Here is a 23611-nt window from a genome sequence, read left to right on the forward strand (position 1 = left end):
AATGCGAAAAAAACGTCGATATCATCGCGTATCTTTTCCTCCTTTCCTCTTTTTTTCTTTTTTTCTTTTCGCGTCCCGACGGTTTCCGCGTTAACCGGGTTAAACGGTGACCGCGACGAAATTCGGTCACGACGTTCGGTCGGCCGACTCGATTCCGCGACGAGCCCTCCGCGACGAGTGTTTATCGATCTCGCGGCACCGAGCGCTTAATTCTTCCAGGCTTGGAGATAACCTCTTCTTCTTCCCGTTCGAAATTCCTCCCCTCGAAAGGAAAAGAGACGAGAGAGAGAGCTCGTAATTAGCGACCGACGACCGCTCCTCCTGTCCCCGGCCGAAAATTAACGAGGGGCGAAAAGTCAACGGGGGAAATATATGAATGGAGAGTGGTTATTCTCGTTTGATTATATCACGGATAGATGGTAGTTGCTCGTTTTAGATCGCGCTTGGACACCGTCCTCCCCGCGCCAATTTTTTGTGGCGCGCAATTCGAATCGGTCCTCGAATCGGCCGCGTTCCAATGAAATTTCGAAGCAGCCAACCTCGTCGCCGAACTTTACAGCGTCTCTTCTCCGCGTCTCTCTCGGCCGGCTCCCCGTCGCCGTCCAAAATATTTTGGCGACGGCGTGTCTCGTGAACTGCAAAGGGGGCATAAATTCGTTCACCCGAGACGGGACGCGTGCATCCATTTAGAGATCCGCGAGAAATAGAACGCGGGGCTATCTCGTCGGCCGATGGACACGCGCGCCGCTCGAGAAAATAGCGAATAATCCTCCTCGTTTGATCCGACTCCGAGATCCGATACGGAGATTCGAGGAGAAAAATTCGATATTTCTTGCTTCTCGTTTCGGTGAACGTAGACACACAGAGAGAGAGAGAGAGAGAGAGAGAGAGAGAGAGAGAGAGAGAGAGTAAACGTAAATAAAAGGAGAAACGCGAGCGATTAACGTTCGTTAGATTCTCCTTATCCGCCTTTGTTCCAGCCGTAATTCGATCGGCTGCCAACCGATTCCGTGGAAAATACGTATCTATAACTCGTATGTATATATTCTCTCGTGGAAAAGGGTGGAAAAGGATAAATCTTACGACGATACAATCTCGAATCGATTCCCTCTCTTACGTCACCCGCGAAAGATAAAAGATAAAAGAAGGGAAACGACGCGTTTTCGAAAGTGAGTGCTCGAACGCCGGCTCGATTGCATTTCTCTCCCGATTTCCCGCGCTAATTTCGAGACTTTTAATCAATCGGACTCGGCGACCTCGCGGTCGATTGACGTATTAAACTCGTCTCTCGAAGCGAGCACGATACTGTTAATTGGCGAGTCGACTCCGGTCGGGTCGGTTCAGCCTCGTGTCGTCCCGGTTGGCCTCGGCCCGGCCGGTTTAACGCGGGGAAGCATCGCCGAGGAATCCAAAACGTAACGATGACGCGCGATTCGCTTCTTCTTCTTCTTCTTCTTCTTCCTCCTCCTCCTCCTCCTCCTCCTCCTCCTCCTCCTCCTCCTCTTCTTCTTCTTCTACTTCTTCTTTTGTTTCTTCCGCTTTATTCGTTTCGCCGGCATATTATCGGGCGTCGAACAATCGTGACGCTACAACTTTCGCGAACCAAACTTTTTTTTCTCTCCCCCTCCCCCTCCCCCTCCCCCCCTCGAGGGGAGACTTCGATTCCGTTCAAAGGTGAACGAACTTTCGCGAACCACCGCGTCGAAACGAAACGAAACGAAACGAGCAAACAAACGATCGAACAAAATTCTGCCTCCTCCTCCTCCTCCACCATTCTCTTCTTCCTCCTCCTTATATCCCTCCTATCGGCTAATTGATCCGGCCAGCTCGATTTTTCAGGCGGAGATACATATATATATATATATATATAAAACTCAGGGAGGGAGATGTACAACTCGTTTCAACAGTCGAAACAATTTGTTGTTGCTTTTAATTCGATTTCCAGGGGGGTTGGGAGGGGAGGGGTAGGAAATATGAGGCGAGGATCGGCTTTTTCGAAGCCGCTGTTTTCACGCGGCTGCTCGCGTGCCCGATAAAACGCGCGGATACGGTGCTCGTTTGTTCCGCGCACGTATATCCAGATAATCCCCCCTTCTCTATTTTATTCCGCGCATTTCCCTCCCCCCCCCCCTCTTCTTTTTTCCCATCAATTTCATCGCAGCTGTCCACAGCTCCCCGGCTCTTTGTACCGCGCTTGTGTGTGTGTATCGCGAACCTGACGTTAATTTTCGCGACGGTTTATCCATCCGCGAGGAATTAACAGAGGTCGGGCGAATTAGGGGAAGTATACATGTACGACGCCTCGTCACACACGTACGAGTGAACGTTGACGAAATAGCGGAGAAATACTCTTGAATCGTCAAGAATTTGCGCGAATTACGTGCGTGTCGTCCTTTCTCTCTCCTTCTCCGTCCATCGTCTTTGTCCTCGCCCGCTTAACGCGTTGATGACCGCAGCGCCTGTTTCCAACGAAATCTCCTTTCGCCCTTCTCCACCGATATTTCAATAATTCGTTGCGTAGGAATAATAATTGGAAGATCGAGGGAATTGGAATATTATTAGTTGGAACATTTATTACGGTTGTCCGAAGATACGAAACCTTGTCTTATAAAACCTTGTCGCCACAATATCGGATAAAATGATTCTGGAATAGGATAATTAGACGCGAAACCGTGTTATTCGGATAAACGGATAAGAAACGGATCGATCAAAGGCACGGGAGAATATTTAACCCTTTCGCTACCACGATTACAGTCGCTCTGCATAAGATGCTATTGAGGTACTATGAATGATTATAGTCGCTCTGTATAAAATACTATTGAGGTATTATAGTTGCATAAGATTGACATGCTACAAATGACTATAGTCGCTCTGCATAAGATGCTATTGAGATACTATGGACGACTATAGTCGCTCTATATTAAATGCCATTTAGGTACTATAGTTGTTCTGCATAAGATGTCACTGAGGTACTACAGGCAACTATAGTTGTTCTGCATAAAATGCTATTGGAATAGTATGGGCGACTATAGTCGTTCTGCATAAGATGTTATTGCGATACTATGAATGATTATAGTCGCTCTGTATAAAATACTATTGAGGTATTATAGTTGCTCTGCATAAGATTGACATGCTACAAATGACTATAATCGCTCTGCATAAGATGCTATTGAGGTACTATGAATGATTATAGTCGCTCTGTATAAAATACTATTGAGGTATTATAGTTGCTCTGCATAAGATTGACATGCTACAAATGACTATAGTCGCTCTGCATAAGATGCTATTGAGGTATGAATGATTATAGTCGCTCTGTATAAAATACTATTGAGGTATTATAGTTGCTCTGCATAAGATGCCATTGACATGGTACAAATGACTGTAATTGCTCATAACATGCTATTGAGATACTATGTATTATAGTCGCTCTATATTAAATGCTATTGAGGTACTATAGTTGTTCTGCATAAGATGTCACTGAGATACTACAGGCAACTATAGTCGTTCTGCATAAGATGCTATTGAGGTACTATGAATGATTATAGTCGCACTGTATAAAATACTATTGAGGTATTATAGTTGCTCTGCATAAGATTGACATGCTACAAATGATTATAGTCGCTCTGTATAAAATACTATTGAGGTACTATGAATGATTATAGTCGCTCTGTATAAAATACTATTGAGGTACTATAGTTGCTCTGCATAAGATTGACATGCTACAAATGACTATAGTCGCTCTGCATAAGATGCTATTGAGGTATGAATGATTATAGTCGCTCTGTATAAAATACTATTGAGGTATTATAGTTGCTCTGCATAAGATGCCATTGACATGGTACAAATGACTGTAATTGCTCATAACATGCTATTGAGATACTATGTATTATAGTCGCTCTATATTAAATGCTATTGAGGTACTATAGTTGTTCTGCATAAGATGTCACTGAGATACTACAGGCAACTATAGTCGTTCTGCATAAGATGCTATTGAGGTACTATGAATGATTATAGTCGCACTGTATAAAATACTATTGAGGTATTATAGTTGCTCTGCATAAGATTGACATGCTACAAATGATTATAGTCGCTCTGTATAAAATACTATTGAGGTACTATGAATGATTATAGTCGCTCTGTATAAAATACTATTGAGGTACTATAGTTGCTCTGCATAAGATTGACATGCTACAAATGACTATAGTCGCTCTGCATAAGATGCTATTGAGGTACTATGAATGATTATAGTCGCTCTGTATAAAATACTATTGAGGTATTATAGTTGCTCTGCATAAGATGCCATTGACATGGTACAAATGACTGTAATTGCTCATAACATGCTATTGAGATACTATGTATTATAGTCGCTCTATATTAAATGCTATTGAGGTACTATAGTTGTTCTGCATAAGATGTCACTGAGATACTACAGGCAACTATAGTTGTTCTGCATAAAATGCTATTGGAATAATATGGGCGACTATAGTCGTTCTGCATAAGATGTTATTGCGATACTATGAATGATTATAGTCGCTCTGTATAAAATACTATTGAGGTACTATAGTTGCTCTGCATAAGATTGACATGCTACAAATGACTATAGTCGCTCTGCATAAGATGCTATTGAGGTACTATGAATGATTATAGTCCCTCTGTATAAAATACTATTGAGGTATTATAGTTGCATAAGATTGACATGCTACAAATGACTATAATCGCTCTGCATAAGATGGTATTGAGGTACTATGAATGATTATAGTCGCTCTGTATAAAATACTATTGAGGTATTATAGTTGCTCTGCATAAGATTGACATGCTACAAATAACTATAGTCGCTCTGCATAAGATGTTATTGAGATACTATGAATGATTATAGTCGCTCTGTATAAAATACTATCGAGGTATTATAGTTGCTCTGCATAAGATGCCATTGACATGCTACAAATGACTATAATTGCTCATATAAGATGCTATTGAGATACTACGTATTATAGTCGCACTATATTCTGCATAAAATGTTATTGAGATACTATGGATGATCATAGTCACTCTATAAATAAAATAGCAGGTACTGAGATAACTACAGGCGATTATAGTCGCCATTATGAGCGACTATATTTTGTTTTTATAATCAATTTTTTTTCTCCAATTGCCAAAGCAACTCGAATTGCGAGGCACAAACGCTGACGATCTTTCTCGAGCACATTTTTGCGGAGAAGTAGCGAAAAGGATAAAGGCGGCAACTTTTTGTCCATTGTATGAGAAAAAGTTTCACGTTCTAAATAATATTTTTAACACAATCCAATTATTTACTTTTATACACGATCCGTACGAAGATCCTTGGTAAATTTGTCACACGGCAGTCGAAGATAATTCTCGAAAAATTTCTTTCCTTTGTTCCTTCGGGACAATTTCCTTTTTTACAATCCTCGACCTCGATGCACGAGGACGTTGGAGGATCGCAAGTTGATCGAACACGACGACCGTTAATCGAAGATAATTAATTATTGGCTCCGAAGGGAGCGGTGACGCGCTGCTCCTCGAGAGAGGAACGGAGAATAACGGAACCGGCCGAAAAAGGGAGCCGCTGCTTTCCAATCGATCGCCGCTCTCCTCTCTCCGATTGGACCGATATCACCGATCCATCGACCACCGTCGTAGTTAACGGCCTGTAGTATACGAGCCATAACGCTTACGAGAGAGAGAGAGAGAGAGAAGGCGAAGATAAAGATTCGTTCGATCGGATTAAGTGATTGGAAGGGAAAAGTGGGGGGGAGATAAATCGATGAAAACGGTAAAGGGAGCAAACTCGCGAGAAAGGGGGTTGTGCACGGATCGGCGAGGCGACGATGAATTCGCCGTAAATGGCATCCTGTTCCGTGTCCGTATCGCCGCGCTCGAATACTCAATTTCCGGCGGAAGCCCGTCGGGGGAATTAACGCGGCGTGCCGAGTTTTGTATAATCGCGTTTTAATTTGATTTTCTCGGGGCGTACCGCGTGCTTCCTGCGCGTGCGGTTGCCAATTAGCAATCTCTCCCTCCCTCTCCTCCTCCTGCGGAGGAAACCTGCCCTTTCGGTGTGATCTCCTTCGCGGTGATCGTCCGTCCGATCTTCGCGAATAATTCTTGATTAATCGCGAGAACGGAGGGGAGGGAAAGAGCACGCCCTGGTAACGAGGGATCGCGTATAAGCGATCGGATTACCGACCTGTGACCGATTAAACGATCCACTGGGAAGGAACGATATTTCGAGAGAGAGAGAGAGAGAGAGAGAAATTGGGGGAGAGGGAAGGCGCGAATCGAATCGCCAGCCACCTGTTCTCCTCCTCGAGAAGAAGAAGAAGAAGAAGAAGAAGAAGAAGATTTCGATCGAGGTCCTCGACGAGAGAGAGAGAGAGAGAGAAAGAGAGAGAGAGAAGGGGATTCGTTTTTCACGGTTGTCGAGTTTTATTACGTTACGCGTAATGCGAATTAAAAAGAAGAAGAGAGAAAAGGGAAAAAATATATATATAAAACGCATCGAAGAGATAAGGATCGAATTAAAATAATATTTCTGTAATTATTTTTTTTTTTTTCTAATTATTCCTTCTCTCCTCTTATTTTAATTCGCGTCCAAATCAAATTGATAATTTTATCGCGACCGACGATCGAGTTGCTCCGCTACTCGCACGCAAGCGATCCTTTCTCGTTAGAACAGATAGAGAAAGGGAAGGTTAGGAGGGGGGAGAGGATCAGAAATACAAAGAATGGTCCGATATTATCTGTGTGGCGGGATCGCGTTCGGGAATGGCATCGTGGTTATACGAGCCGTGGCCATTTGCATAATTCGGCCGTATGAGGGACGGGGCGGCGAAAGAATCGGCCGATCGTTCGTTTCGTTATACGGTTTCAGCTCGAAACAAAGTTGGCCCCGGCCCTGTGAAATACGGGTTACAGGCGGCGGCGTCCTCCTCCTCCTCCTCCTCGTCGTCGTCGTCGTCGTCATCGTCGTGGTCGTCGTCGTCGTCGTTTCACGAGGGCTCGGCCTTTACGACTTTCCGCGCTTCGCCGCGGTTTTCTCCTTCTCGCTTCGTTTCACGCTCTCCCTCCTCCTCCTCCTCTTCTCTCCATCCTTCATCCAAGTATCGCGTGACGAATTTCGCGCGCTGCAAGCCTAGAATTCGCCGATGGGGGGAGGGAAGGCTCCCTGCCAATTCAAGGCTATTTTACCCGCTTCGAGATTTTATCTCGACATCGTTTCGAGAGAAACCACCTTTTTACCACGATCGCCTCTCTTCCGTTACTCTCCACCTTTTTTCCAATCGGTGGTATCGATTTTCATCGTTAATCGTTCGGCTCCTGTCTCCTCTCCTTTCTTGTGTGTATCGATGTATCGTTGGATAAACAAGACTTCCGAATCGGTGGAAATCGATATATGTGTGTGTGTGTGTGTATAATGATACACGGTGGAGAGGATCGACGAGATGCAAATCGGCCGAGCAATTTGCATCATCTCGGCCTCCTCCCCTCCGATCGGATACTTGCAGAGATAACATCCTGTTTAACCAACCGATAGTTCCCGTTTCTTCCTCGCTCGACGTCTTCGCCTCGATGTTCGACCACGACGTCGCCTGCTCGATAAAACGAGAGGAGGGGAAGCGAAACGAACGAAACGAGAGGGTGGCGATTATAAGCGAAGCGGCGAGTCGAGTCGTCATTTCTCGAATCGAGGGAATGGAGAAGAGGAGGAGAAGGAGACAAAGTTTTACGATCGTCGCGTTTCAAGTTTTGCTCGCGTCGAAGGTCGACCGCAGCCCGAGCCGTTCGAGGACAGACATCTCCTCGCAGGAAAAGAGTTTAACCGTTTCACGGTTCGGAAGAAAAATTTGCATAAATCTCTTCCCAAAACCGCGCCACCTTTTCCTTTTCACCTGCTCTCTCTCTCTCTCTCTCTCTCTCTCTCTCTTCGCTAATTCAACGAGACGGAAAGAGGCGTGGAGGCGTCGGGTTAAATATTTCCAGCCCATTTGCCGCCACCCGACACTCGATTCGCTCCTCTGTCTCTGCCACTCAACGTTGCGCGTGATTCCCCCGAATTACGGAGAGCGCGGGCCTCCTCTCCTCCCGATTCTCCAAACTTTTCCCCTAACTTAACGCTAACTGTTCCATTTAAACGTCCACCCTTCCATCGTCCAACAAGGAAGATATATGTACATATGCATCGATTCGAGCTAATTTTCATCGAACGCGAGTTATTTTTAAATTTCGCGGCAAAAGGGGAGAATTAAAATATTACGAATCCCGTTACGGGCGCGTGTGCGATAAAGGTCGATAATCCAGAGATGTGACAATCCGTAAATTGAAGAGGGTATTAAAGAGAGTATCCCGCGTATTATATTTAAAAAGGACGAGCTCCTTTGTTCGTCGAACAAGTTTGTATCACCGAGGGGCATCCTCATTTTCCCGAGCTGGCTCGCAAAGGTAATTTACACTGGTTTCGAGCGGCGATTACACGGAGGGAAATTGGCGAAATTCTTGACAAAAAGAAGAGATAAATCGTCGCATCCCCGACGGAAATATTCATTCGATCGCGCGTCGATTACTACCCGTGTTCGTCTACGATGAAAATGCAAAAGTTGGTCAAAGATTCATCCACTACGGACCGGTCTAATGAGTTTAATGGCCATTCCCCACCCCCGCGCCCGCTTTCCACTCGACGAGCCGCTTGCTCGATTCGTAGTAACGATCGCGAGAGAGGGAGGGAGGGATGGAGAGGGAGAAGGAAGAACGAGTAATTTTTCACCGAGCAACAGGGGCGAGGTGTGTATCGAGCCGGGGTCAAAAATGCGAAATTGCCTTTCGATAACTCGAGGGGGGGGAGGGGTATCATCGACGACGCGGAAAAATCAACGCGGAATCCGATTCGTTGCAATTTAGCCGGCAATTAATTAATATTTGCATTCGTTCGATCGATGCCTCGCTGCTTCTCGCCGAGTCAAGAAGATGCGGTCAATATTTTCAACCGGACTCGAAACAATGCATACGACCCTTTCCGACTACTCGGAAAAAAGAAAAGCGCCAAGTGCTTTCCTCCCAAGCAATGAAATACGCATGCAAGCCGACCTTCTTTTGGCCAATTGATCGAACCCGATCGAATAATTTCGAGATGAAGGAAACTATCGTCTACGTATAATCGATCGACTCACCTCCCTCTTCTTTGGAGAAACGTTCTCTGGACGTTGCCTTTTGCAGGTCCGCGGAAGCGGAGAACGCGAGTACCAATAGGAACAAAATGGTCCAGCAGGTTAACGTCTGGCGAGGCGACCTCGCCTTCGAGCAGGTCCACCGTACCACGCTGGAGACGTAGCTGGCCGAGGATGGGTCGGGCTTGGACCGTTGCCCGCACGTCGGATCCGTCGATATCCTTGCGGAGGAAGCGCGGCTCGATCGCTGGCCGCCGCGTCTCGTCATCCGATCGGGGCCCTCCTCCACCGTCCACCGAGGATCCGAGCCGCGAAGCCGTTCGCAGAGGTCGCAGAGCGACGGGCCGTGGTCGTGGTGCTGCGAGGAAGGGTCGATTTGGGTGGATGGACGATCGAGTGGAGCGTCGCTCGAGAGAGGTCGGGAGGAGGTCGTGGTGCGAGGTTTCACGGCGATCGTCGCGGACGTCGCTACGCTACCACCGAGCCTGCGCGTGCACCACGTTGACGGCTCCATGCCTTGCCTTTCTCTCATGCACCGCCAATTTCTCCGCCTTTGTCCCTCGGATAATCCCAGATATTTCCCTCTGCTCACATCCGAACGTCTCTCATCCTGGTCGTCTCGTGGTCGTGCATCTTCCTCGATCCAGTCTTCCGGTGGTTCTTCTCGTCTTCTCGACCTGTGTCCTCTCCTCGAATAGAAGAGCAAGAAGAGGAAGAGGAAGAGGAGGAGGAGGAGGAGGAGGAGGAAGAAGAGGAAGAAGACTCAAAAGAGGCGGTGGACGAAGATTCGAGGAAGATCGACTAGACTCAGGACCGGTCGGAGACGTAACCTTGGAGCGTGGCTGGTGGTAGAAGAGGCATCTCTTCCCGCGGTGTTGTACTATTTGTTCGAGCCCAATCCTCGAGAATGAGCCGAATATCAGTCTCTCCTGGCGGCGAGGAAACGACACCGATGGCTCTCCCGGCTCAATCCCGCCATCGATCGCGTCTTTCGAGTCGAACTCGATGACAGCCGAACCGCGAATCTCTCTCTTTCTCTCCGTACGAATCCGTGATTTATACTCGATTATTCCCTCCTTGTGCACGAATCATCCCAAATACACGCTTCCCTCTTCTCGATCTTGCCACCATCGATAATAACAATAATAATCCTGAAATCAGAGAATTACGAGAATTATTTTTCGAAAAGCGCCCGCCGAGAGCGTGGAGATGACGTTAAAGCGAAAACCGGCGGTGTAGTTGGCGCGCAATGTAAATACACGAGGAAATAAATGTTCCCATGAATTTTACGGGGAATAGCGTCGATATTTAACAGCGGAGGCTGCGCGCGATTTAATCGGCCTCGTTAACGCATGCTCTTCGCGCGTTTACGACCAGCGTCCGCGAACAACAATTCCTCCTCCTCCTCCTCGATTCTTATCCATCCATCCCCGATCGTTTCCAACGAATGTTTTCCAAGGTACCACCTCGCCTCGGTGTTCACCGAGAGAGAAATTCCCCTTCTAACCTTCGATCGCGGAAGGGAGATTGAAGGAAGCTGAAAGGGCGGCTGTTCGCAGCAGCCAGCTTTCGGGAAAAACGACTCTCGGCGGAAATTGTTCGAGGTGTTTGGGAATAATTTAGATTCAGAGAAAGTAAGAAAAATTCTCTCTCTCTCTCTCTCTCTCGTCGTAAACCTATCCCCGACGATGAGTCACGGAGAACGCGGATGCGTCGAGATCGAAGGATCCCGGGGGCTATAAATCCGGTTAAAATTGGAAAAGTGCGCGAGAAGGGCCCCTCCTCCGTAAACGCGCGTGTCGTAATATTCGCGAGGAGAGAAGAGCATCATCGTCCGGGAATACGTTTGTTTGCGAAATTCTCCGTCGCTTTTCATCGCCGCTTTCCTCCTCCCTTTCCTCCTCCGGGAGAAAATTTCTTCTTGGAAGGGAGGGGAAAATAAAGTGGATTCGGTTCTCGCTCGCTCGCTCGCTCGCTCGCCGGAAAACCTACTTTACTTTTACTTTTACAACGGCGGCTCGGTGTTGTCGGTTTGAAATTCAATTACCGGATAGCTCGAAACGGGCATCGTTAGCACAGAAACGAGAGAGGCACACGCATGCTCCGAGCGGAATACTTAAGCGGAGTTGGCCGGCCACGTCGGTTTCTAAGAATAGAGGGAGGGGGGGGGGGCATACTTGGATAATCGCGTCATCATCATCATCGTCGTCGCGCTCGTCGTCGTCATTCATCGGGATCCACGAATCCAGGCCATCGGGTTTCCATGAAACTCGTTTCCGCGATCGGCTTTGTACACGTCACCGCCCGATCAACGGCTCCACCACGCGCGTGTTCAATCGAGGAAGCATTCGATGTTCGCATACGATGTCCGGATTATATATGGATACGGGCGAAAAACTCCCTCGAGTTCGTTCGTTCGTTCGTTCGTTCCACGCTTTATAACTGGACGAGACAGTATCTAATATTAATTCCATTCGACCGTGAAATCGTCGCTCTGTTTTCGCCTCGTGTCGCCCGCTCTTTGACCGTTCCCCAAAGAGACTGGACAAATTAATAATCGGCGGGGTTCATCCACCTCTCCCTCTCCCTCAAACGAAAGGAAAACGAAGGATGGGCGGCAGTCGATGTCGTCCCTCCTCCTCCTCCCTTTTATGCGCAAACGTGGATCATCGCGACAACCTTTTTCTTCGAGACACGTATACCTCGATCCGGATGGAATGTGGTCCGTTCACCGACGCTTCTCACGATCCCGGATAATCGGGCCGATCGTGCGGAACGAACGGTAGCCGTATTCCCCGCAAATTAGACATCGGTTAATCGGTTCTCGTACGTTCAAGTCGTTCTCCGTCGCAACGAACCAGGTCCAACCAAGATGATACGAAGAAAGAACGTTCACGCCCGTTGAACAGGATTGGAAGAAAGAACGATTGGAAGAAGGATCGTGCGGAGGGGCGCGCAAAACACCGTTCTGGTTACCATGACACCACGGGTTAAGTAACGTGATTCGATCGAAGGTACATTTTTCCCGCTAACGAGCGATAATTGATTTATTGTGTACGAGGGGGGTCAGCCGGGCCGCATACGCGGTAGCACGCGCCCTCGTACGCGAGTGATCCGCTCGATTGAATCTCCTCTCCCTCCACCGGATCACGATCTTTCGACTCGATCGATCGATCGTTCGAAAATTGATTCCCTCGAGGCTCGCCTCGATGATCGAGGAAACGAACGGGAGGGAGGGGAGGGGGAAAGGAATCATAAGCTCGGGGAACGTAAGGTCAACGCCGCGGCAAAGCCCATTTCTGGCTGGACGTTAATGCATTTCGACGCAAGTTTATACCGATCGTTTCGATCCCAGCGGTCGTCGTCTCCCGTCTTTACCGGATCTTTATGAGATTCGTATTTCTCTCCGCGCGGCAACAAAATTACACACAGTGTGTGACCACAACGTTGAAAATACAGGCGACCACCGATGTATCCGATGGGAAGGATCGTCCGTTTATTTCGAAAGGTCGCCTCGATCGAAAGAAGGAGAGGGAGAGAGGATAATGCGGGCATCGATGATGAGAAAGCCGCACACGAGTTGGCAATTAGTCACGAGCTACGACCGAGTTGAAAACCCGATCGGCATTTAAAACGTCCGACTATCCGACTCGCTCGCAACCCCGTTTTACGTAAACACGCCGAGCGAGCGAGCCAATCGCGAAGAGTTAAAAAGTCGGCTGGAAACTGGATCGTGTACGAATCTCTGTAAGAATTTCTGTAAACTCGACGGGGAGGGGGAAAAAATGGCCGATCGACTTCGCGTAGAAGACCGTCAAGAATACGTAATAAAGAGACTTTGAGAACGAGAGAGGTTTGACAGAACAGTTCGAGATACTTGGACGAAACGCGAGGTAGAAAACGAAGAGAGAGAGAGAGAGAGAGAGAGAAGAAAAGAAAAGAAAAGAAAAGAAAAGAAAAGAAAAGAAAAAGGGAGCGAGGAAAGAGCCAACAATGTTCTACGACGAGTGGTTCGACCCGAGAAGCTCAAAGACCTAGAAAACAACTCGATTGTGTTCGAAAACGCGTTTCTACCTTGTTCACTATTATCGATCGTTCTACGACATCCGATCGCGTGGGAAAATGTAGAGGGTTGAGGATCTTTTGGGAAACGTGGAGCGAGTACAACTCGTATCTCGATGGGCTGCGAAAGGGGTCGGTGATCGCATAAGGTGTACGCATAATTACGAAACCCGTCACGGCGTGGAAACACGGCCTATGCAATCCCACGGATCGGCCTAAGACGATAGTCGTTTTACCCCTCGGCAAAAAACACGGTACAAAAGGGTAGAATGTGCTACTATGTGCCCAATTGAAATTCCGAGACGGTTGTTCGCAATTGCGTTTTCCGTTGACAGCGCGACGACAAAAGTTGAAATATTCGCACGGGATGCGAATAGAAAAGGGATACATGACGTCATCCGTCATACGCGTCGATCCGTCGCGTCCGCCTACCGCTATTTGTCCACACCCGCCAATCGCGTATCGCGTTAATCCGAGTAACATATATTTGATCGCGAACGGTTTCGAAATTCGAGCCGAAACAAATGACCCAAACTCCGCGAACGCCACGAAGCGGAAAGAGAATTGTTCCAAGAGAATATCTTGTTGAGAAAATTGTTTCAAAAAGAGGAAAGGGAAAAAAAAAAGAAGAAAATAAATTCGCCGCTTGGAATAGAGACAGACCACCCTTGGCGTAGCGATTACATACTTGTCGTCGGTTGGAAAACCGTTTCGATCGGATTAGCCGTGCCGGAAACGGACGATCTGCCGCGCTTTTGATTCGTCGTCCGGCCGATCCGTGCGTCGCGACGCAGCAGCTGTCTCGCGTATAATACCGGTGTGTATATATATATATATATATATATATATTATACACGTATACCGGTGGCTGCGTGCCGCGTGTAGCCGGTGCATCCAGTGAAACGAAGGAAGATGGATACACGTACGTTGCTACATTGTTGGCCGCGGCGATGCGCTGGGATGGGGGGAGAAGAGAGCGCGTGTACGTGCACACGTACACACGGCGAGCCGAGCGGTGGGGGAAGCGTGGCTAAAGGGGAAAGGGAAGGCGATCGACTGAGCGACGAAACGGCGGGGAATGGAGTGGTGGGAGAGGGTCGAGGCGAGGGCACGAGGGATGCACGAACTGAAAGGGGGAGGCAGTAGGCCGCAGGCTTCATTCACTACGCGGCTACGTTCTACTATGAAGTGTTTGTGTTCGCGTTTGCCGGTCCGTCGACACCGACCGACCGTCCGACCTCCCGTTTATCGCTCCCTCTCTTGCACCCGCCGTTCACCCTACCTCTCTCTCTCTCTCTCTCTCTCTCTCGCTATCTCTCTCTCTCTCTCTCGCTTTGTCACTCGCATATCACCTGTCAGCCGCTTCGCGAACGAAAGACCGAGGCTTGCGCCTATGCTGCCACGAAAGATCAGGACTTACTTGCGAATTTTCAGACCTGTTTTAGTACCCTTCGTATTATATACGTTTCGAAATTTAGAACTCGTGGGGAAGTCAGGAATTTATACCGGGTTTAGAATGTAATTTGCGCGCCACTGAAACTCGCGTGAATTTAAAGTCGTAAACTTCAACGGTCGGTATTTCGTAAAAATAGAAGTCGCCTAGGGTATCGGTTCAACGTACCGAAAACACGATGGCTCGTACCGAATCGTAGACGCAAAAGGAAACGAAAGGAAGGAGGAGGAGGAGGAGGAGGGGAAGACGAAGAAGAAAGAGAAAGAGGAGGAGGAGGAGAAGGAGCGATAGCGTAGAAGAGAAGGAAGGAAAGGGTCACCATGGAATTAGTCTCGGGCCACAGTGGCTCTTTCTTTCGAGCGCTACTGCGTCGTATCGGCTCCTATGGCGTCTTTTTCGAACTCGGCTCGGTGCGTGGTTGGCTTGCTGGCTATTCGCGCACGGCGATCACGTCACGGACCAACTGAATGAGAGAGGAAAGACGGTCGATACTTTTTCTTCGTCCCGGATGACTTTGTTCAACTTTGTTCGACTCTCTTCCTCGATCCTTCCTTCCTTCCTTCCTTCCATTCCACGAAATTCTTCTTTCGTGTATCGACTCGCACAGTCCACCCCTCCCTTCCCTCGATTCGAACGAGTCGAACCTTTGACCAATCGCCGATGAGGACAGTCGCGAACGACTCTCGGTCGTAATGAATGCACTTTCGAGAAGTTACACACTATATTGCCACGACAAAAGACGATCACGCCGTCGCACCTTGATTCATAATGGCGCGTTCTGGTCGCGTGTCGATAGCCTATGCCTTTTTTCGAGACTTGTCTCGTTTCGTCTGGTTCCGCTTTCCTTGTAGACTTGTCTCGATGTTCGTGCACGCCACTCGCTTCTATCTTGGAACGCAGCCGCCGCGCTCGGATCATGTTCCTCGTTCTCTATTTGTTCCGTTCCTGCCGATCTTTCCCGATCCTCGAGCTCGTTTTTCTTCCTTCCTGACGTGTATATATATATATATAGATATTTTTTTCCTCTTCTTTTTTCTTCGAGGAAAAATGTAGAAACCACGTAGATACGGATCGATACAGCTAGCGCTGTATCAAAAATGAGGGCGAAACGCGATCGAAAAGTTCGTGAAACGTCGAGAGCCCTGCCCGTTTTCCGATTTCTTTTTTATCTCGCTTGAATAAATTTACATAGAGAAAATAGGCCGCGTGTGTGCTCACGTGGTGTGTGCGTCGTACAAAGCGAATTTTTTTTCATTCGCTTTGTAGGTCAGACTACAAAGTACATTTAACGAACTCGAGGGAAAGCAAGGACCTTGTCCAATTCGTTTGAACCGTGTTCGTGGCCGTTATCGTTGTTTTCCGGGCGGGGAAGGGGGAATGGGAGGGGAATGGTTACGGACAACGACGCTTTTTCTTCTCTCGAAACTTACGCGGCAAAGATACTACTTTTATTACGAGTCGGTTATAGCGGCGGTTGTTTTGAAAGCTAGAGAGCCACGGGCGATAAAGGCGAGCGTAATGAGATATAATGCTAGCCTCGAGTGGCGACAAACACAACCGGTACCTCTATCATTGTGCAAATAAAATTACGCGCTCTACGAAGGTGCGCGTGCGAAGAGGAATGCACGCGTCGAACCCGGCTGCCTCCCTTCGACGAATTCCTCGCGCCCGCCCAGCTTCCATTATCTCGTCCAATCTCCTATCCAATTCCCTTCAAAGCGAGCCCGCATCAACAATGAACCACGACTGAAAATCTACCGCGCTCAACCTCTCTCTACCTTCCTGCCTTTTTTTTTTTTTACATTTCTACGCGGTTGTATAAGTTGTTTCATAAAGCGATTTTTTTTTTTTTTTTTGTTCTTTTTGTTTTCAAGAATCGAGTCTCGAGATAAAAGATCTGATACCGTTTGCGGATCCCGTAACATTTTCTCCTTTGCCCTTTCGGCTCGAGAGAGAGAGAGAGAGAGAGAGAGAGAGAGAGAGAGAGAGAGAGAGAAATATCGCTCGAGTCAAAAATCGTGGGAAATTAAGGTCGTGACACAAGGGCTCGAGATAAGATCGACGATCCACGACGAGGTGAAACGAAAGAAGAAATCCTTCGAACGTGGCCAGCCCGGTCGAAGGATCGATACATACTACGACTACGGCATGTCCTTGCGAGAGGGAGGGGGAGGGAAAAAAGCGTAACGAGGTCGAGTAATTTTCGATATCGTTAGGGGAAGGAAGCCGTGGCCGCGACGAAATTTCGAGACGACGGCTCGAAATTAGACGAGATTGTCCCGGCTGCGTTCGATTCGAGGATCCGCGCGGACCGTGAACGCGCCATTCCGCGTCCACGCTCGTTCAATGAACTTCCATGCCGCGCCGGTGGCGGCACCGTAGCGCGGAATGGCGCGTCGCGAGCCACGTGAGAACCACTGAAATCGTGCAAACTCGTGCCGACACGAAGCGGCGGTTCGGCAACGGTCGGCCGCGTTCGTCGGCGCTCGCCTCGTTTCGGCGAATTTCGGCCCGCTGACAACAGTGTTCCGTTGCGGGAAGAATTCGAACGTCGTCGCATCGCGTTTCTCGAGCGCGTGGCGCGCGCACGGACGAGACAGACGAATAAATTAATTGCAATTTATACGGCTCCGGCGACCGCGATGCAAATTCCACAGCCTGGCCGAGGCTCTCCGCCGCCTTTAACGCGGCTCGATTACGAAAACAAGAATTATCCCCTAGAAATTCTACAAGAAATCGACGAACGGTGTTCGAATATATTTGTCGCTTTCGGGATATGTACGGGTTTATTTATTTATATACGCTCGTTCGCGTATTCCCCTGTGTTCGAGGGTTTCGAGGAATTTTAAGCGAGCGAGCAGGAGTGTAGGAGAGAGAGAAGGTGGCTTCGCGTTCGTTACACTGTATCATACGGTAACGCGTAATGGATATAGGTTCGCGCGAAAGCGAGCCTATTGAGAGCCACTGGCGTGTAAGGGTGGCTGAGTGAACCAGGGCGTGGGTGGATTATGCGCGTGGTGGGAGAGGGCATCGGGCGGGAGAAGCAAGGAAGTATGATACTACGCCGCAGTGTAGGGGGTGGACGATCGATGCCGACCAAAACATTGCCACATGCCTAACCAGCGCGAACGCTCTCCAACGCGTTCTGTAACCCAATTGTTCGCCTAGAATACGTTTTCTAAACGCGATTACGCGCAACGTGTTGGCGGTGGGCCTCGTCGCACCTGTGCAGACCCCGATAAACGATGTTTGGAATGGAAAAAAGCCGTTTAACGCCGAAGAGGTTTCGCTCCCTCCTGAAATTCGCCTATTTTAAATCGCGTCCCCCCCCTCCTCCTCCTTCCTTCTCCTCCTCGTGCGAAAACGAACCGAAAGAATTAAGCAGCGCACGTTTATCAAACAACTTTTTCATTGCCGTGCATCGAGATATCGCGAAAAGAAAAGAAACGTATTTCCAAGTATTTTAACGAGCCTCATTTCGTCCCATTATCCGACGATTCGTTCGACCGCACCGATTGTTTGACAGTGTGTATATACATATACATACAGAGAGAAATATCCATCTCGAAGGAGCACTCGCGGCGCGCACCTGATCCAAACATCCCCCTTCCCCCCGCCGCGTCCCATTTTCCCCGATCGTTGATTCGTTAATGGAACGACTTGGAACGCGAATAGGATGATGGCGCGCCGTATACGTACTAATGATCACGATGACCGAGCGTAAAGGAATTCCACGCGTTTCGACATTTGCCACGTGCTTATGCCAATAAGGGAGGATTAAGGAATCGCAACGTCGCCGGCCTTACGTAACCCGTCGTATCGACTGGATCGCGTCCGTTTCGTATCGACGCGTGTCAAAGCGGCGCAATACGCGAAACAATATCCGGATAATAGGGCTGTTCTTAAACACGCACAATGGGGAAACACCCATCGGAATGTCGAAATCGTGGAATTTCCGGAAATATATTGGCGGGGAAACTTATGGTTACTGGCATAGTTACCATGGTATTTCGATCGAAAATGTATATATGGTTTTCGAAGGCGAAGTACAAGGTTATCGCGTAAAACGTTATCGCGCTGGATATTTTCGCAACGATAGATTTCCCGTGAAAAGCGATAAGAATGAATTTCGAAGAATGTTATATTCGGACGTCCACGAGAAAATCGAGTTCTTCAACCTCATCGAAAGAAGAAGAAAAGAATCTCTTTTAAATCATATCCCTGCGTTGACAAACGGGTTACGATTAAAAATGGGCTGATGAGAGAGAGAGAGAGAGAGAGAGAAGGTAAATCGAGAGGTTGGTAAATCGAATATCGAACAGGCGAGAATACGAGATCAAACTCGTGGGGGGGGAGATTATTCGTAAGATTAATATATTCCGGATTGTCGTGCATACGAAATCTCGAGAGCGAATCGTGCTCGGGATGAATCTCGAGAGACGGGCACGCGAGATCGCGAAAGCTATTACCTCTGCGGCACACATACGGACACGACAGAGGCACGCGCACGCGGATAATTGGAATGGACGTACGCGCACCGAAACATCTCTCCTCGAATCTTGTTCGTTTAACGTCCCGCGCACGAATGGATATCGAAAATACCCTTACCCTAGAGGTGGAAGGGAACCACTTTTAAATCGAGATAGACAACAACCACGATTCACTTCATTTGCGGTAACGCGCGTTTAATTGAGCCCGAGTTATTCCCATCGATTTCTAAAAAACAGTTCTCCAAAACTACCAGCATCCGCTCGTTACCTTTCTTCCTTCCTCTCTTTTCTTCTTCTTCTTCTCCTCTCGATTCGAGTGTAACTACACGAACTTGGAAACGAGAGTGTTCCCATGCCGTCTCTCCCCGCCGTTCCGAGAAGAATTTCGTCGAGAGAAGAGGGTTTCTATTCCTTTCCATACACAGAAGCCGGTGTATTAATAGACCTCCCTGTTTTCCTCGGCCGTGTTTTGTCGCGATACAAGGAAGCATAGCGTGCAACGCTCGTTCGGTACTTGGTGCACGTACGGTAGACTTGCCACGCGTTTCGAAGAAGCGGAGGCGATATACGCGCGTCTAAATGGAGCACCGCCGCGCATAATCTACGGTTCGTTCGAGAAATCAGCGGTGATTTAGTGCGCACTACCGATATGCTTCGTACGCTCGTTACACGCTTCCGATATATTTCCCTCCGTGTCGTGTTCAACACCGTGTATCCAACAACCAACCTCCTTGCCTTTTTTTTTTTTTTTTCCTTTCCTCTTCTCTCTTCCCCTCTTTTTCTTCTTTTGCAACGGGCATTCATGAAATAAGGAAATAAGTTCCTTCCTTCCTCTCGATCGCGCGTAATTGGATATATCGTTTCCAGGGAACAATGGATTTAATCCGGCTTGGAAATCGACTGATATTCAAAACGATTTTCCGTGTTTACGCGATTTTCTTTTGTATCGTTGCCAACCGATCCACGGCTTAATCCTTGGGCCGTATCCCATAGCGACCCCTGTGGGGGGTCGATATTCGTACGAAGAGAGAGAGAGAGACAAAGAGAGATGGCAGAAATAACGGCGAAAGGTCAAACGCGGGTAATTAGAACGATCGAAAATCGATCGGCACGATATTCGAATTCGTTATGCGGGCAAATATCTACCGCGTGCCGAATATATCCAGACCCGTCGATCTAACGGAGGGAGCATCTCGAAGAATCGGCACAGTCGTCGTCGTCGTCGTCGTCGTGGGTCGAACGAAAATAAACTCGATGAAATGAGGCATCGCGATTAATCGAAGTCGCAATTACCGAGCGGACCTCTGATTCCACTTGTCCAGACCCGAGCAGGCGCCAACTAAATTCGCTTCGAAACGATTGACGCAGTTTATCGCGGCCCAAGGATAGAGAGTGGAGCATGAACGACGACAACGGTGCATAAAGATAATTACGCAATCATGCCAGTTATTCCTTGGCTGGAGAATGGTCGATGGTGACGTATTGGTCGCGATAATGAAGAAAAAAGAAAAAAAAAAGGAAAAAGAACAAGAGAAACGATGTAAGAAAGGTCGGTGGACAGGGCAAATATCCAATTATCTGGAAGCTGAGTGTGGTGCATCACGACACGATGAGAATCGCTAGACGAAGCGTAGCGGTTTACCGCTGTCCTCTCTCGGTCCTGTTCTCGTTCTGGTTCGAGTTTCGAGTGCGAGTCACTCCTCGACGCGCGTGCATTGACCCCCTTCACCCTTGTCCTCACCCGCCGACGACATTCTCGTCCCGATCCCCGTCCCATCGTCATCCCTCGACCCGAGAGAAACGGCACAGCTTCCCCTCCCCTTCTCTCTCTATCGCAGCTCGTAACCACCCTCCAAACAACACGCATTAATAAATGCATCGAGGGATTGGACGCGGTTCCGTGTCGGCATGCGTGCGGTCAACGTTGGATCCCCATCCTCGTTCGGATCGAGAGAATTATCGAATAATAATCCGGTTGGGCGCGATATTTAAACCGAAAGCCGACCGAGTGGAAAATGTTACACGGATCCTAGGCGATTTTAATCGCGTATCGATCGTAAATAAACGGCGGGGGAATTAGTTTTCGCCAAGTTTAGGCGGGGCAGGAAGGGAATGGGCGCGAGCGAATCCCTTCCGCTGGTTGGCGCTCCACGCGGATCACAACACTGCCACGCTTCGAAACTCGTGCTCCGCTCCGTGCCCTTATTTTCGCCTCGAATCTTCGAAGAGGAGGAGAAGACTCGTCGCACTTTTGATTAGATTGATTAGAAAGGAAAGAAAAAGAAGAAGAAAAGGAGAATTGTTTCTTACTACTGTTGTCCCTACCACTCGTGCAGATTGATAGAAGGTGGTGGAACGAAGACGCGTCGAAGAGGGTCGGTGTCCCGATATCCGGTCGGTGGCGGCTGCCTCGTGGCATAAAGGGTCGACGCACCTTGCGCGGATGATCGCGGGATGATCGCACGTCAAAGTCACGCTGCGCCTCGTGGCTACCACACGGACACCACGCGGGGGTGTGGGAGGTGGAGAGGGAGCACTGTGTGCGTGTCGAATATAAGCGACGGGGCCTCCCCTCCCTGCCGAAGTAGGGAAAGGATCGCGATGTTGTGCCCGATGTTGTAACGAACGAACGAACGAGACACTGGGAGAGGAGAGCAGCACGCGCCACCACCTTTTTGTACGAGCAAACTGTGTACCCGCGGACGCCGACTGTGCCGAGGGTTGAATACGAACACCGGCGGAGGGGTAAGAAAGTGCGCAGTAAGGAAAGGATGGGCTCCGCCCTCCGCAGCGTCCACCCTCGCACCCATCCCCGCCACGCTCGTCTACTACGCTCCTCACCTATTACCTCTCCTCCACAGGCCTGAGACTTACTACGCTACCATCTGGAAACCTCCTCCTCGCCCCAACCACCCCCGTCCGCTTCCCTCATTTACAACGTAATATCGTACGTGTTTTTTCCGTCCACTCCGCTTTCGTCCCCTCTCCTCCCTCTCCTTCTTTTTCCTTTTTTTTTCAATTAAATCCGGTTAAGGATCCCCTCCCCCCCCCGCTCTCCCATCCAGGAGAGGACCCGTCGAACGGGGGGGAAGAAGAGACGGGGCAAGCGTTTCGATAAACGGTCACGGGCACGATCTACGGTTACCTTAGAGATCTTAGAAAAGCAGAATCTCGGTTTGAAAAATCTGGGCGAGCGAGTGTGCGTTACGCGCGGCCTTGATCGATAGAAAGCAACACAGGGGTCAAACGGTTGGAATTACGTGGAAATCGGAAAATCGGGAGGGGGGAAGCCGAAATGGAACGTCACTCCGGGTACCTACCCGGAGTAATTAGCGCGTTAATCGAATCGCAAACCGGTTTAGCTTGGCCGCGCCGCGTTTCAACAGGTCCCGTCCACCACCCTTTTAATTTTTACTCATCCCGAGCGAACTTCGAAGAGACCGATCATTTTTCGCCTCGAAGATATAACGAGCGATAAATGACGACGAGTAAAAGGAACGATTGGGGGGAAAGAAGGAAGAAGAAAAGAAAGAAAGAAAGAAAGGAAGAGGAAAAAAGTAGTTGGAGGCGAATATCGCGTTACTCGTACTCGCGTCGTTCGAAGACCGCGCAAAGAAGAATTAAGACGTAAGAAGTAAGCGAGTCGGAGAGCGCATCTTCTTACTTCGTCCAGCCACGGTCACGTTCTCCAGTATGCGGCGCAGTTCCTGGTTGGTCTCGACCTGGAATTCCGTGGCGGCGCGTTCGCCAGAGTCCGGCGTACCGTGGGAAAACGGAGACCCTCCGCGACGCGGGCTTTCGGGGACGAGATGCGCGATAATGATTCGATTCTACGCGCGTCGATCAAATCGATACGCGCATCGCGCTTCTCCTCCTTTCTGTTCCGCGTAAATACGTGATCGATGATCCAGTGGAGGGGGGAGGGAATGGATCGTGTTGTGGGATCGATCGGGAAATTCCCTCGATTCCGGTTATTACGATTTAAACGGAATCTCTGGCGTATCGAGTGGAGAAGAATTATTGGATCGAGTTGGGCGTTGATTTAGCGTCGAGGAGCGAGAGGAAGGAGGAGAGAAGTCGCGATGCCAATTTCTGTCGGTGATGCGAGACGATAGAAGGGACGCCATCCGACGGCAACCACGAAAACTGAACGTATTCTCTGTTCTAGCGTGATAAACGACGATTTTGGCCGTGGAGGAAACTCGCCCCTTTTTCATCTTTCTCCAATCTCCGCGGCGACATTTTCGCGCCTCGCCGACTTTTTCTCCTCTCACCGACGCCTATTCGTCGTCGAGATCCTTTTACCGAGAAAACGTATTCGAGAACGTTCGCCTTGCCACCGTGAATCCGAATGCGAATGCGCCGTCACAAAGGTAGGGGGAGAAAATATTTCGCGGTAAAATCGATAAATTTCTAATGTTTCT

At 48.8% G+C, this 23611-nt stretch overlaps 1 protein-coding gene across 1 annotated transcript in view; it reads right to left on the minus strand.

The window, feature by feature from the left end:
• The window catches only part of InR-2 (insulin-like receptor-like), a 54745-nt gene that overhangs the window by 22895 nt on the left and 8239 nt on the right, over positions 1–23611 (minus strand). The window contains exon 2 of the mRNA XM_086906661.1: positions 9186–10333. Within this exon, the coding sequence (XP_086762787.1) occupies positions 9186–9714 (529 nt within the window). The 5' untranslated portion in view covers positions 9715–10333. The remainder of the gene's footprint in view (positions 1–9185; positions 10334–23611) is intronic.

Source organism: Apis florea, unplaced genomic scaffold (assembly GCF_048593485.1).
Source record: "Apis florea isolate Af1SG1 unplaced genomic scaffold, ASM4859348v1 contig_2495_pilon, whole genome shotgun sequence".
Classification (NCBI taxonomy): Eukaryota; Metazoa; Arthropoda; class Insecta; order Hymenoptera; family Apidae; genus Apis; species Apis florea.